Source organism: Biomphalaria glabrata, chromosome 15, assembly GCF_947242115.1.
Source record: "Biomphalaria glabrata chromosome 15, xgBioGlab47.1, whole genome shotgun sequence".
NCBI lineage: Eukaryota > Metazoa > Mollusca > Gastropoda > Planorbidae > Biomphalaria > Biomphalaria glabrata.
This window is the reverse complement of record NC_074725.1, coordinates 18,611,431-18,623,996: the sequence shown is the minus strand read 5'-3', so window position 1 is coordinate 18,623,996 and position 12,566 is coordinate 18,611,431. Positions and strand designations below refer to the sequence as shown.

Genomic DNA, 12,566 nt, shown 5'->3' with positions numbered 1-12,566 from the left:
TATAATAAAAACTTAAAATATTAATACAAAGAAAATATTGATAGGGTTAGGATAGGATTGTTAACATCATTACTTAATGGTTCAAAGATTGTTAAAGGGAAACTCCGATTGTTTTTCAAATTTGAGTTAATGACATATTTAAATTCTGTGTAGTAAAAAGTTGTAATAGTAAACATTTTACCATTTTTTATTTAAATGCTTAGAAACATTTATATTTAATAAATTAGTCAGTAAATTCTTGACATCTCAAAAAAAAACGGCGTTCTATGAGATTTTGTTTTAAGCTAGTTCATACGTCACTTCCCACAACAATACTGAAATAGAAACCAGATTTGACAGTGACCCGTCAAAACAGCGTGAAATTTCCCGACAAAATAGCGCAAGACAAAATAGCGCGGACTTATATATGATGTGTATAAAAGTACCGGATTATTAGTAATTTGTATGACTATTGCGAGGACAACTATATTGATCGCCAGAGACGAGACCGCACAGTGACTCCAAGATTTCGATAACATAATGGAATGTTAGAGATCGTGTGCAGGACAATCTACTACGAACAAACAATTCAGTGGAGAGAAAGTACCATGCATTCAGCTGTCTATTGACGGTCATCACCCCAATGTGTACAATTTAATCTCTCACTTCCTCAGAGAACAGGAGAACACTGAGAACAAGATTCTGAGGTACAATGCTGGAGAACGAAGTAAAGCTGTAAGACAAAGTAAAGTACCTCCAACTTAACAAATGACTTGAAGCTATATTGCCAATGTACGGAAACAAGCCAGTGATGGAATTTCTACGTGACATTTCCTACAATTTAACTTTGTGAAAGTTTGTGTGTGTATGTGTAAATTTGACAAGTGTCTTTGCATGTTTTTACAGTACACTTTTATAATGTAAATAAATGCTATATTTTGAAGTAATTCATTTGACCTTATTATGATTTTTGCCTATTTATGTTTGAAGATATCTCAAGTGTTTTCTGCAAAAAGACTAAAATATTTTTTTTTCTGCGCTATTTTTGTCGGGGTACCAGATTTGACCAATCGTATCGCTTCATTCTTATAGTAGCTGTTAGGCTTAGTGACGGCCTAGTCCAGAGCTATGATACAGTTATATATATATATATATATATATATATATATATATATATATATATATATATATATATATATATGTGTATATATATATATATATATATATATATATATATATATATATATATATATATATATATATATATATATATATATATATACATGTATAGATAGATCTAAAAGCATTAGGACAATCAACTCGAGAAAAAGAGTAACATTTTCATCTAAGCCTCTCTCTCTGTCCTAAGCTGTAAATAGATCGTGTGTCTAACTGATTCGAACAAACTGGTCAGTGTAAGGCTAGTCGAGACTACGTGTAGTCGGTCATGACAAGACAACCAAGCGATAGTGCTTGTTGTGTTGAGTGGTCTGGCGTGAAAATACAGACTGCCTGGGTTAGTCAAGCATGTAAATCTACTTTTAATATGCATTTTTTCTTTGCTTACAAGATCCTAGATCTAACTGCATAGACCAAGATATATTTCTTTTACGAGAATGTAAACTTTGCTGTATGGTCTTCTGTTATACAATAAGTCAATAGATTAAAACACATTTGTGACGTCACATAGAAACCCGGTGAAAGTCTGTTTTGGATGCGCAGGAAAATTACGTCGGAAAAACATCAAATACTAAGTTATTATTGCAAAGAAAAAAAAAGAATCATATATTCATTATCTGTAAATCAAAACACATATTATATCAAAAATTGTCAAAACCATCAGAGTTTCCCTTTAATCTTTCCCCACTGAGTCACAAAAGACATACTGTCTTCTACACAAATTTGAAACATTACCATACTTACATTGGTAATGGGGCTGCTAAATATCTGGTCAGTAAACTCATTGGCGATGCGACTTCTCTTACTTGGGTGGTCTCCCATGTATTTTAGGATAGGTAAACTTTGGAGTTAAGAAAAAAACAAAGACAAAAAACTAATTTTATCCACAAACATAAATGAAAAGTCTGAATTGATCACACTTGTAGAAGCTTTTGCAAACCTGATTGACACACAAAGACACCATTTGCTAGACATTCTGAAATAATAATGAGAATCATGAAAGGAATAGAAGAAGAATACTCTGAAGAGCATTACTTTTTACAATGCTTATATCAACTGTCTGTCTAGTAAAAAGTTTGCAAATGTTATTTCTTCCACACCCAATTTCAGATCAAAGGAAAGAAATTATACTTGACTGATGTGGTGGTATAAGTTGAATTAGCCCCCTTATATACTTTGTAGGTTGCTGCTTTAAAGTTTCAAGCTGACAACAGATAACTAAAACCTTAAATTTTCATAAGCGATTAGCTGGTGGAGTGGTTAGTGAATTGGCTTGAGGAGTCCTTAGCTTTCGAATTCAGGTCATTCACTTATTTTTTTATAAATGCATTTAAAAAACAATCACTGAATACCCCCATCTTGGATGGCTGCCTGGTCGTGTGGTTTGTGCGCTGGACTGTCGTTCGGATTTATTGATGGTCGAGGGTTCAAATCCTGCCCGCTCCCATCCCCCGTCGTCCTGCGGGAGGTTTGGACTAGGAAGTAAACTATCTTCAACTCTGAAGGAACATCCGAAATATGTAAAACATTTTACAACAAACATCTTTCTCCCCTTATCCCTTTCCAACTGATCCAGACAAGTGATAGGGTCATAGCACATTGAGAAACTAATTGGTAAAAATATTTGTAATGGCACAAATTTATTATTATTAGCGTAGATCTATTACAAATTTAAATACCTGAGTGATCCAAACTAACTGATACAACTATGCTTAATATAAGCTTTGTTGTTGTTTTTTTTAAAGTATTTTTTATGTATTTTTTTGTTTAATAATCAAATGAAAGTATAACCCTGAGAAGGGATTTTGTGCAATAAGATACACTTTGAAGAAATTATTTTCTATTAACATTATCAGCTCAAATATTACAACAAAAAGGATATCCATGAAACATGCACAGGCATCTGTACTCTGCTGCTCTTTTCCAGTGAGTTTCTTCAGCAATGGTTGTTTCAATGGTTCCTTAGAGTGTCTCCAGAGTTCTTTGTTCTTCTGTTGCCTGTTTAATGTTCCCTGCAATGTGCGCTTGGGGGGTGTCCTAAACAAAAAAAGAGAAGCAAAAAAAACTTATTAAAATGAAATTCAATAAATGCAACATATATTTATAGATATACATTATCTAATTAAAATGTTTCTCATTGTTCTGTAAAAAAAAGAAACAAACTTGTATTTTAAAGTAAACAGTTTAGGCTTTGTGAATGAAAAAAAAAGATGTCTGAATTTGATAAATGGTAACTTTTGATTGGGACTTAATTTATTTGTATGTATTTTTTTCACTTCTTTTACATCTAAATTATTTATCAAAATCTTTCTTATATATCAAAGGTACCAAAATATAAAAAGTTCAAAACAAATATGAACATTAAAGCTCATTACTAATGGTCTGCTTAAAAAAAAAAAGAAATTCCAACACAGCAATTAGAAAGTTAAAAGAAAAGGGTGTATGGGGTGTCTACCTAAAATGGTCATAAGAGTACTGTTCTAACGTATGTAAAGAGGCTGATTTCTCAAGAGCTGCTTCATCCTCTATGGGGTATTGGTCATTCAGGTTGCCAGATTGAACAAACAGATTCTATAAAATTGATAAAAGTAAAAATTAATGAATTGTAATGAATTATACCATGTAATTTCTTAGAAAAATAAGCTTATTAATAATATAAAATCAAAGTTGTCATTGAATGCCTTTTAGGACAAATTTTTTGAATAAAAGAAAAAAAAATATTTCACACAACTAAAACACAATATCAATTAAATCTACACTATCAAGTATTCTGAAAAAAAAAAGTTGAATATTAAAGCATTAAAAAAAAAAATAAAACAATGTATAAGAAATATACACAACTTTATAAGAAAGAAAAAAAAAACTATTATAACATAGAACATGGCATTTCAAAGAACATATCACTTATGAAAGTAAGAACTCACTAAAATTTCCTGTGGAGGCTTTGTGATAGTTGGCAGCACATAGACACACTCTGCTGGGAAATCTCCTTTTTTATTGCTGTTGACATTTTGTCCAAAGCACCAGCCAGAGTTTAAGACAAGCTCTCCATTTGAAGCCTGGTCCAAGATGATCAAATCACCTTTCTTGAAGGACAGGAATGAAGAGTCTTCTATTGACATAAACAAAACAATATCGATGAATGGTCAATAATAAATGTGGTAAGTGTAGGGTACTTGTTAGAACTGGATGGATGACTAGTAAGTATTCTTTGCATTAGGTCTTGAAGTGTGTGTACGCATCACAAAGCAAGACAAATCACAAAAAGGTATGGCCATCAGCTATGTCCCTGTTACCAGTAAAGTAAGATGCATATAAGAATAAGTCAGCTGACCTGGTGAAATGTAGTCCTGGATAGCTATGACATATTTAGATCTTTTCTTGAGTCCTTCTAGGAAAGTGACCACCAGTTCCCTGATATCTTCAGCATTGGGTGATGTAAATGTGTACTCATCTCCCTTCACAGTAGCCAGTGTGAAACTCTGACCATGCATCTTGCCAGTCCTATGGACAAATGGTTACAAAATATACATCAACAACACCTAACAACAGTGCAGCAATCATTTCAAGCATATTTATCTTCATTTCTTTTTTCCCCTTGTCTAACAAAATAATCTTTTCTTGAAATCAAATCCTTGTTCTGTATGGTCCTCTAGTCTCCATCGACTTGCTTGTAATGGCTCTTTGTAGTACATACCTGCTGCTTGAGACTGCAGTGATCTCAGGGAAAGACAACTCTAGCAACACTTGTTCCTGGTCATCCACCACATAGACTCCTGTCCAGTTCACTGCAATGATGACATCATTCTTGGGCAAACTTGGGCCGGAGAACTTGTATGCTTCATAGAATCTTGAAAACAGCAATGGCCACTTGTATTTGGCATAGCTGACTATATCTTCTTTAACCTGCAAAAACACATTCATCTAGTACACAACATGATTTTAGACTTTCTGTAATAGCACATTCATCTAAGATTGCTAGTAACACAGACAAAACAAAAAGCCTATTCATCCTTGAAACCCTTAACTCTATGTCACTTCTATAACATAATTTGTACTATGAGTTTTACAGTGTTTGCAAATACTGACAATCTAAGGTAAGCTTTAGGATCAAAAATCAATCTAAAGGGGAGTCAATTCATATCTATTGTATCTCATGAATAAATGGCTTGAAATGGGAAAGAGCTAAAAAATACCATTGATCATCATGGTGATAACACATTCACATAAGTAACTTTTTTGGTGAGACAGTATGAGCTGGAGGAGGTTTTGAGGTTGTATTGTCTAAGTATATGGGTCTTTCTTCTGTCTCAAGAGACAAATAATGACTGGTATTTTAGCACCAGAGTTTCCTCTCAGAGACATATTCTTGGGACATGAATGAAGAGAGAATGGATTGCTCAAGCATCTAGGTCCCTCTCTCTGCCTTGTCAGTGTGATCCAAAGAAATGTTACCCATTATATTTGGCCCTAACTTAGTAGCAGGAGCTTCCAGAGGGAATATTATTGCTGATAGTCCCAATGCCCTAGGAGTCTGACTCCTGATTTTGATTTCTTAAAGTCTAAGTACAGTTGATTTGTTATTTATTTGTTACAAACTCTTTGTTTAGCATCTTTTAAGTAGCAGGCAATCCATGGATGTGTACCTAAAGCTTCAAAATAATGATCTATCTGAAAATATAAATGAAGCATTGGAACACAATGATGTCACCTTGATAGCTTCTATTCTTGGGTTCTGGAAGTATGGGCTCTTCAGTTTGTTGATGATGGCATTCACCCACAAGTTTGATGAATTTGTCTTTTGTATGTATGCATCGGGTATGTAAGAAGACAATAGACTTTGTAACCTCTGGGGGTCAATTTCTAGCTTATAGTCAATGAAATACTGCTGTGCAGCGATCATGGCTAGATCTTCATCCTGGCATTAAAAGTGAAAGCAATATGTGAGTACAAGTTTTGAAAGCAGAAGAGTTCATCATGTAAGAACACTTTGACATGTTGAAAACAAATTGTAAAGAATTAAACTGTACAACTTCCTTTCCAAACTAGTGGAATAATAGAAACAAAACAACAAGATGGTCTCTTACTTTATCACATCTGTATTCACCAAACTTGATTCCTCTTACAACCTGTGTTAAATAATTACAAATTATGAAAATGTATTACTGACAATTAGATATTTCTAGATAGTATTTTATGGTGCTTTAAAAATTATTTAAAAGGTTTGCATTAAAATCTGCTTGCTTAGAGCAATTTGAGTTCTTTGTGTCAAACCGCTACAACTACCATATTCAAGCTGATTTAAGTTTACTTAACTATTGGGATAATCTGCTTCATCTTTAAAAAATACATGAAGAAAAAATCTACAGCTTATCTTTGTTGCTTACCAAAAACTTGATGTACCAGTATATTTTTTTTTTTAACTAAAAAAAAAATATTTTTGCAAGACTTGTATAGCATATATACAATTATCAAGAGCTTACTTAGAATGAGAATGTTGACAGAATCACTGCCTTATCACTAAGACAACAAACCTGCTGGTAGATGAGGTGAGTTGCCACTTGATCTTCGCTGGGATCATGCCAGGGAGCAAAGATTTCCTTACGGAAGAACAGTCTCCATGGAGCATTTCTTTCCTGGGCACCTTGCTCTTTAGCATATTGCTCACACTGAGAAATGGCATCCATAACATGATCCCCTCCGCTGCCAAGTGACGACACCTGCATACAAAACACATTACATTAGTCAATATTTATTACAATATTTAAGTATTCATCAGCATGGAACAGTAAGTTTTAACAATAGCTTTATAGGAATAGTACATTTTTATTTTATTAAATTAGTTAGTATTTAAAGTTCTCAATAATACTGACAACATAGTTCAGCATCCTAAAATTTTGTTACTAGGTAAGGTTTTCTTTGCTGACACCTGTTTGGTATAAGTCTGAAGCATTGTTGGTATGTAGTTGGATTAAATGGTCAATTATATTTAAGAATCAAACTAGCTAAAAATTCACCAACTCTAAGTGCACAACTGTATCTGATTATTAGGCATGATAAGTTTATCATATGCTTCCATGGGCTAACAATTTTGATGCTGTGGTAATGTGGCAGTGGTACTTTGTATTCAAATCTTTCAAGCTCTCTTTTGAGTTGTATGACTAGATGAGAACATATTTTAATTGTGTGGTATATATTTTTACTAATTTAAACAAAAAGTCCTAGGTTACTAAAAAAAAAGAAAAGCTACAAAGAGTTCAAATAGTACAAATAAAAAATGTGCTTACTTTATCAAAAAGGGCAATGTAAAGAGAGAAGCCAAACTGATCCTTTAGCCCAATCTTCTCTGACAATTGCTGACAAAGTTCTCTAGCTGTGGTGGCAGAGTCTGCCAAAAGTGTTTTAGAGTTACTGTCCATGAAAGTGATAGGTAAAATAACTGGCTTCTTGGATTTGGTGGCCTGATGCGAGACAGGAGTAAACAAAAAATTGTCATTTAAAAAAATCATTGATAAAACAGGTTTATTTTGTAAAAAGTCCGTTATTTAACAAGGTTTTCTTCTTATGACTCATGTTGATGATGTCATCACCAGAAAAGAGTAATGTTTCATTGATATTTCTGTATGTAAGGAAAGTTGATTGCAAAAGTCTTATCATCCTTACCTGAAGTTCTAACCAGCTAGGGGGTTGATTTCTGGCACCATTGATCATGGTCCTTCTCAAATGGTCTTCACAATAAGGAGCATAACCAGGAGGACCGCCTCGAATAAAATTGATCAGGTAAGGTTTCAACTGCAAACATAAACCCTTAAGGTTAATTTTTGTTAAAGCAAACATCAACACTTAAGGTTATTTTTGTTAAAGCAACATCAACGAAAAAAACAACAATAAATAAAATAAAAATAACATTTGCTTCTTGTATATTTTAAATTCAGATTACTTAATTCATATATGATTCTATTTAAAATAAAGAATATACTTTACATTTTGTTTTTAGAAACATTTTACAACTGTTTATTTAAATTATTAAGCCTTTCACTGACAAGCAGTGTGTATATAGACATAAGGCATAAAAAAAAAGAGCTCACATCTCTGTATTCAAGCCCTTAACAAAAGCAAAGCAAAATAGCTACAATTATGCCAAGATATTTGTTTTCAGTGAGGAAGACAACTAAAAAAATGAGTTTAACTTTGTGATGGATGACTGTTGACGAACCTTTTCAGACGGAGGGAAACAGCAAACGCAGAGACACAACAAGATCCAACCTCTAGCATGGGAACTATTGTTGTTGTTGTTGGTTAACTGTTTACAGATCTGACAGTAAATCTCATCTCTGAGAATACATACAATCATAAGATATATATTAGTAAATTCCTTGGGAGATACATTTTGACTACTAATTTTTATCTTATGTAGATCACATTTAATCAGTTATTTCAACTAAATATGTATGTCTCCTAATATCTTATCTTATCTTATATAATACAGACGTTACTTCAAAAAAGAAGATGATTACGTCCTACGCGTCATGCATTTAGTCATGCATATTAACCAATGACTTAAATTCTGCCAAGTCACTGGTTTTCCTGGCTAGCTCAGGCAACCCATTCCATGCTCTAATAGCACTAGGGAAGAAGGAGTATTTGTACAAATTTGTCCTAGCATATGGGACGAGGAATGTGCCTTTATCTTTGTGTCTTTCAGAGTGTTTTATTAAATTTTGTTTTTGTATTTGAAGATTATGGTTCAGTGTTTTATGTATGATTGCTACTTTACTTTTGAGCCTTCTGTCCTGAAGGCTTTCTAAATTTAGTGATTTTACTAAAGGTGTTACTCTAGTCAAATGTGAATATTCGTTTGTTATGAATCTCACTGCTCTATTTTGTGTCTGTTCCAGTTTCTTAATGTTTTCTTGAGTTGAGGGGTCCCAAACGGAGGATGCATATTCTATTATTGGCCTAACCAAGGTTAAGTAACATTTTAGTTTTATGTTCTTATTTGATTTATAGAAATTTCTTTTAATAAATCCTAATGCTTTGTTTGATTTTTTTGTAGTTTCATCAATATGTGGATTCCATGATAGTTTTTCATTTATTATAACACCTAGGTATTTTGCGTTTTTAGTCTGTGATACTGGTTTGCCATGAATAAGATAAGTGGAATTAATTTGTTTTAGTTTTTTTGTTACTCTTAACAACTGACATTTTTCTGGGTGGAAAGACATGCTCCAATTTGATTCCCATTTCTGTAATTCATCTAATTCTCTTTGTAAAATATCTGTGTCTTGTGTTGTTTTTATTGTTCTATATATTATGCAATCGTCTGCAAATAATCTGACTTTTGTTCCTGAACTAATGCAATTTGGTAAATCATTTATGTAAATTAAAAATAGTAGTGGACCCAAGACTGTACCTTGAGGTACACCTGAGTTTACTGTTATCTGTGTTGATTTAGAGCCATTTATTATTACAGTTTGTTCTCTCCCTATCAGAAAGTCTTTAATCCACTGATGCAGTGGACCATTAATGCCGAAATATTTTAATTTTTTAAGCAAACTATGGTGGTGAACTTTGTCAAAAGCCTTAGAAAAATCTAGTAAGATAGCATCTATTTGTTCACTATTATCTAAACCTTTTGAAAAATCATCAATTAGTCCTATTAGTTGTGTTTCACATGATCTATATTTCCTAAAGCCATGTTGGTATGGTGTGAGGACATTATGTTTGTCTAAGTGGTTTATGATGTTGCTACATATTATGTGTTCTAGGATTTTACATGTGATGCTGGTAAGTGATACTGGTCTGTAGTTCCCTGGGTCAGATTTTTCTCCTTTTTTAAATAGGGGGGTGACATTAGCTTCTTTCCAGTCCTTTGGTACTCTGCCCTGGTTAAGTGAAGCCTGAAAGAGTATTTTGAACACTGGGGCTAGCTCATTACTTAGTTCTTTGAGTAATCTAGCTGGAATACCATCAGGTCCAGAAGCTTTATTTGGTTTGGTGTTGGCTAATAGTTTTTGAATTCCATTTTCTTGTACTACTATATCTTCTATGTTGTCTACTTGGTTCAAATTCAGTAATATGTCTTTGTCTCCTGGGGCTGAGAATGCTGATGCAAAGTATTTGTTTAGAATGTTTGCTTTAGTTTCATTATCATTATGTATTATGTTATGTTCATCTTTTAATGGCGCTACGCCTGTTGTTTCCATTTTCTTAGACTTAATGTATGACCATAGGTTTTTGTTGTTATCTTTAGATATTACATTGTTTATGTTTATGTAATATATACAGATTAGTAAACATGCATTTGAATTGAATTAAATATGAAAATAAATGTAATTAGATTATTCATGTTCATGCATCTTAGAATATTATTATATTAGAATATATTTAATTAATATTACTTTTAAAAAAAGAATGATATAAGTTATTCGTGTTCATGCATCATAGAATATTATCATATTAGAATATATTTAATTAATATTACTTTTAAAAAAAGAATGATATAAGTTATGAACAGCCAATAATATTAGTCTGTTGAACTGACCTTAGTTCTGGTCTCAGGATGCCATGTCCAATAATGAAATGAAGTTTTTCTAAATTGGACATTGGTCTGTCCTCTAAAAGTGCATTGCCACCACCACTGACTCCACCATCATAGCCATGCTGCAGCCTGTTGGCTACATCCTCTGTGATTTTAGACCTCTTCTTCAAGGTCAGGGACACTATCTTTTTTCGGGTGGATTTCTTGCCAGCATTTCGAGCATAAGGAACATTGGAAGCTTCTTTCTCCTGGAAAAAAAAAGGTATCTATTCTTAATATATCAGAAAAAGGAAATTGATTATTTTAACTCAATGCACAAACTGTATCAAAGAACGATGTGACCAAGTATAATAGTGTTGTTGTTTTTTTATAACTGAGACAAGGGAGGTGAGTTTGATCAGTGGACTAGACTGGGATTATTACTTTGGAAGATGTCCACCAGGTGAAAGTGAGTAGTTAATGTGGTGGTCCCATTGTTAGTGGAAACAGGAAATCTTTCACATAGACTTGAACTTACAGATTCAACTAACACCTTGAAAGTCAAGACTACAATTTAGAATGTTCTATATTCTAAGAAATGAAAAGCTTCAGATAAAAAAGGGGAGAAAAGCAAGTAATTTTAACATAGCTAATTGAAATAAGTCTTTTAATACCAATGTAAGAAACAGTGATGCATTTTCATAGTGAAATGTTTCACTGATTACTTTGACAGATACTACAAGAAATAAAGAAAACTTAGATAAGACTTGACTTTCTGATGTATTTACCCTGGAGCTGAGCAAATGTTTGGCCTTTGTTTTGAAAGTTTCAACCATCTTAAACAGAGAAGTGTAAAAAGAGCTTTGGGAAGAACTAACAATGTGATTAGAAAAATTCTCACCATTTCTTCTCCCATCTTCATTGCTTCCTCCAGATCTTTTTTGCTGAACTTTCTACCCAGAGTGGAGTAAATCTTGGTCATCACTGGAGTACTGTCCTGTCAGAAGTAAAAAGAAACTTTCCAGCAACTTTTAAAGCTGTGCAGTTAGCTTCAAGGATTCTCTGGTAAAATCTAAATGATCTGGATTACATAACCTTTCTAGCTCACCCTAAACTATGATGACACTATTATCTTACCTTTGTATCAGCAACTGAAGAATGATACCTTGGCTCTGGTAGGTCAGACATAAATCTCAGTATAACTATCCACACAGCCAGAGCAGCCTGTAGCACAGGTTAAAAAACAAATGATGTAATACACCAATAACAAGTCTTATGATTTTAGTTCACTTTCAGCAATGTAATTATCTAAATTATAAAGGAAATAAAATCAATGGCTTTCCTAAGACAATAGTCATACCAGCTGATCTCCTTCATTGCTGAGACTCAGCAAAGGCTGCCTCAAAGCTTTACGTATGTGTGTGTGTGTGGCGTTGCCCTGGAAGTACATAGCAGCAAACTTTGAAAACTTGAACTCAGAAACATCCATGTCATCCTCCACCAGGGCAGGAAGATCCATTGTGCTGTCGGCGATGTATCCATTGGAGTGAGAATTGTTTGGCAATAAACCCTGAAACATTTTAAAATTGTAACAAAAATCACAGCAACCATTTTTTTGTTTTTTTTTATTGTGTATGTGGGAGTTTATTAATTGCATTGTATACAAATTAAATTAAAATATTGGTTGGTCTGACTTTGCAAAACTGTGAACTGCAATTTGTTCATTTCCTTGACATTATTTAGAATATAGTTTTTTCCGGAAAGAACCAAGTGTCAGAGTCTATGTGAGAAACACTTTTTTTTGGTATGGATGGATAGAAGAAGAAAGGAAAACTAAATGAAAAGTAAACTTATTTAAAAAAAAAAGAATTCGTTCACATTGTCAGAT

At 33.1% G+C, this 12,566-nt stretch overlaps 1 protein-coding gene across 5 annotated transcripts in view; it reads right to left on the bottom strand.

Annotated features, from left to right (window-relative positions):
* The window catches only part of LOC106056384 (myosin-VIIa-like), an 83,501-nt gene that overhangs the window by 13,154 nt on the left and 57,781 nt on the right, over positions 1 to 12,566 (bottom strand). For all 5 annotated transcript variants that reach the window (XM_013213095.2, XM_013213097.2, XM_013213096.2 and 2 more), the window contains 16 exons: positions 12,039 to 12,248; positions 11,816 to 11,902; positions 11,580 to 11,675; positions 10,703 to 10,947; positions 8,375 to 8,492; positions 7,822 to 7,950; positions 7,446 to 7,619; positions 6,693 to 6,878; positions 6,246 to 6,287; positions 5,870 to 6,076; positions 4,856 to 5,064; positions 4,493 to 4,662; positions 4,083 to 4,270; positions 3,614 to 3,729; positions 3,041 to 3,195; positions 1,903 to 1,994 (listed from right to left, as the gene is read on the bottom strand). In XM_013213095.2, coding sequence (XP_013068549.2) covers positions 1,903 to 1,994; positions 3,041 to 3,195; positions 3,614 to 3,729; positions 4,083 to 4,270; positions 4,493 to 4,662; positions 4,856 to 5,064; positions 5,870 to 6,076; positions 6,246 to 6,287; positions 6,693 to 6,878; positions 7,446 to 7,619; positions 7,822 to 7,950; positions 8,375 to 8,492; positions 10,703 to 10,947; positions 11,580 to 11,675; positions 11,816 to 11,902; positions 12,039 to 12,248 — 2,424 coding nt within the window. The remainder of the gene's footprint in view (positions 1 to 1,902; positions 1,995 to 3,040; positions 3,196 to 3,613; positions 3,730 to 4,082; positions 4,271 to 4,492; positions 4,663 to 4,855; positions 5,065 to 5,869; positions 6,077 to 6,245; positions 6,288 to 6,692; positions 6,879 to 7,445; positions 7,620 to 7,821; positions 7,951 to 8,374; positions 8,493 to 10,702; positions 10,948 to 11,579; positions 11,676 to 11,815; positions 11,903 to 12,038; positions 12,249 to 12,566) is intronic.